General features: G+C 37.6%; 1 protein-coding gene across 2 annotated transcripts in view; it reads right to left on the reverse strand.

Moving 5' to 3' along the window:
- Positions 1-2,500, reverse strand: part of LOC138006040 (kinesin-like protein KIF23) — a 25,560-nt gene that overhangs the window by 21,862 nt on the left and 1,198 nt on the right. For both annotated transcript variants that reach the window (XM_068852196.1, XM_068852195.1), the window contains exons 4-9: positions 2,473-2,500; positions 1,839-1,944; positions 1,237-1,373; positions 1,031-1,158; positions 606-666; positions 370-476 (exon numbers count right to left, since the gene is read on the reverse strand). The exon at positions 2,473-2,500 is cut by the window's right edge and continues 8 nt beyond it. In XM_068852196.1, coding sequence (XP_068708297.1) covers positions 370-476; positions 606-666; positions 1,031-1,158; positions 1,237-1,373; positions 1,839-1,944; positions 2,473-2,500 — 567 coding nt within the window. The remainder of the gene's footprint in view (positions 1-369; positions 477-605; positions 667-1,030; positions 1,159-1,236; positions 1,374-1,838; positions 1,945-2,472) is intronic.

Below are 2,500 nucleotides of genomic sequence, written 5' to 3' on the forward strand. Positions count from 1 at the left end.
CTTCGCAGAGGTGTGTGAACCACTCATGAAGAAAAGGACTGCAAAAGCTCTGCAGTATCTACAAACTTCTATAGAAAACGTTTCAATAAAATGACATAATTTGGCTTTTACAAAGTCGAAAATTTGATGTCAAGTAGCTGCTGGGTATCATTACCAAATCTTTGGGGGCAAACTTTCCTACTACCATTATAGAAGGGCATTTGAACACTATTTTTGGGTAAGAAAGCAGGACTTTTAACAATACAAACTTCAAAAGTTCAAAATGTCAGAGATACCTTGATGGGGAGGGATTGGGAAGGAAGGCTGGAATGTTGAAGTTTAAAGTGAATCTGCACTGACTTACAGAGTGACAGGTCTATTCTAACTTACTTTGGACAAATAGGATCCACTGGAGCCTCATCAAGAAGATCATATATATAGTTGTTATAAATTTCAAAATAAGAAACAAACACTGCATAGCTGTTGTCATCATCCACCTGGAAACAAAAAGACACCATACTGGTCAAACCCTTGGCAACCTTGTACATGTACAAATGTACACATGTATGTCCAAATGGCACTTGCAAAATCAACAAGTTTTTTTTAAAACAGAGCTTATGACTTACTTCATTAATGATTCCAGTTTCTGGTACTCTTATTACATCTGAAAATTCATTATCTGCATTCCTGAAAATAAGCAACGTCAGTTTAATACCATCTGCTGACCTTCATCAACCCGGTAGTAGCTTGCATGGCAGGCGTTAAAGGAGGGATAACAGGAGGGGATTGGATAGAGGGGAAATATACTTTCCCTCTCCCTCACACTTTCCTTGCTTGCTCGCGCGCATGCTTTTCCTTTCCCTTCCCTTCTCCTCAATAAAACCAAGATGGAATGGCAAACCTGATGACGATGATGAAATAATGAGTAGATAACCTAGGATTCTCAAAAACCATTTTATACGTGTACAAAGACAATGTAATTTGTTGGTAACAAATAATGGTAACTTATGATTGTGCCAGTGAATGGCAAACCACCCTGAATAAACTTTACCTATTTCTTGAGCCAGGTGTGGGAGGTGGAGCCTGCAAAGCAGCTTCTCTGTCTTGTTTCTCCTTTTCCAGCTTAGCCTCATGCTCACTTTGAATTTCAATGCCATTTGCTTTATCTGGCTTGAATACCTTGCAAGAACCAAAAAAACACCAAAATCAAAACCAGGTCATGTCAAGAAAAGTAACACAAAATAAGAAAGAACTTACATATTTGAATGCTTGCAACTCTCCAATTGAATTAAATATAACATCTAAACATCGTGGAAGCAAGCCACTGTCACTTGGTGAACCAGTCATGGTATGAGTTTTACCAGACCCAGTGATACCATAGGTAAATATCAATCCTGCAGTGTGAGAAATACATACATGTAGGAAACAAAATGAAATAATATTTGTAACTAAATATAATGGTCAAAACCATTTGTACATGTACAAACAGTGTTTCATTCCTTTCATCTAGGTTCCCACTCTGTAATCATCTCATTACTGTTTCATGGTTAGAAAAATACCACATGTATTTCTGTTCTCTACAGAACTTGCATGAATCAAAGCCTTGAAAAGGACACAGTTTTCAACAAGAAACCTGATGCCTTTCCACTGAAGTTGGTGAATGTCATATATCTATAGAGGCTTCCTCAGAATTTCCGTAAAATATTGAGATTTCTAACTAACTAAATAGACTTTTGCAGATATTTTCAGGAATAACTATTACAAAAATTTAGCACATGCGGAAGATGTGTTCGAAGTGTAGAAGGAGTTCTAAAGAGGAATTTGGATGCTAAGAATTTTGTCTATTCCTTTCCACTAACCATTTTTTCCATGAATAAGGTCATCTACCACAGGAAATGCTACACTGTCAAAAAGCACTTTCTGGGTGGTCTTCTCATCATAAACCTTTTTAAAGGTATGTTGTGTCTGAAAAATGATAATGAGAAACATAACAAAGTTAAATTTATTTGGTAAATTAGAAATAACAAGCTTAGTTGAAGAAGTAGAGCAATCAGAAGGCCATACAATGTGGGTTCAATTCCTGTTAAGAACTGAATCAGCAAGGGTTTTAAGGCTGCTGCCTAAGAAAATTTTCCAAGAGCCCTTCACCCCTCCCGCCAAAGTCAAGTGTTCTGCCTTTCTCTTTGTCAAGGCTTTGCACAGGTCATTGGGGTTTGCATTTTTCTTTGGCAAAAGAAAGACTAGTGTGGTGTGTGGAAACAACAAGGCATTAGTCATGTTAACAACTGGCCAATTTGCCCAGCCTTTGATGAATCCCCTCAATCAAATTGGATTTTATTTGTCATTTTGTGTATTCACTGGGCTTAAATCTTACCATCTCACATCAAGTCAATGGTGAGCTCAAGCTGAGCTGCATGCCAGAATGCAATGCATGAAATATTGTTTATGTAGAGTCTACTGTAGAGAGCAAACAAAAACATCTCTGGTTCTTACCTCTAGTCTGTGGCCAGACTTAAACCCT

The sequence above is a fragment of the Montipora foliosa genome, chromosome 6 (genome assembly GCF_036669935.1).
Source record: "Montipora foliosa isolate CH-2021 chromosome 6, ASM3666993v2, whole genome shotgun sequence".
Lineage (NCBI taxonomy): Eukaryota > Metazoa > Cnidaria > Anthozoa > Scleractinia > Acroporidae > Montipora > Montipora foliosa.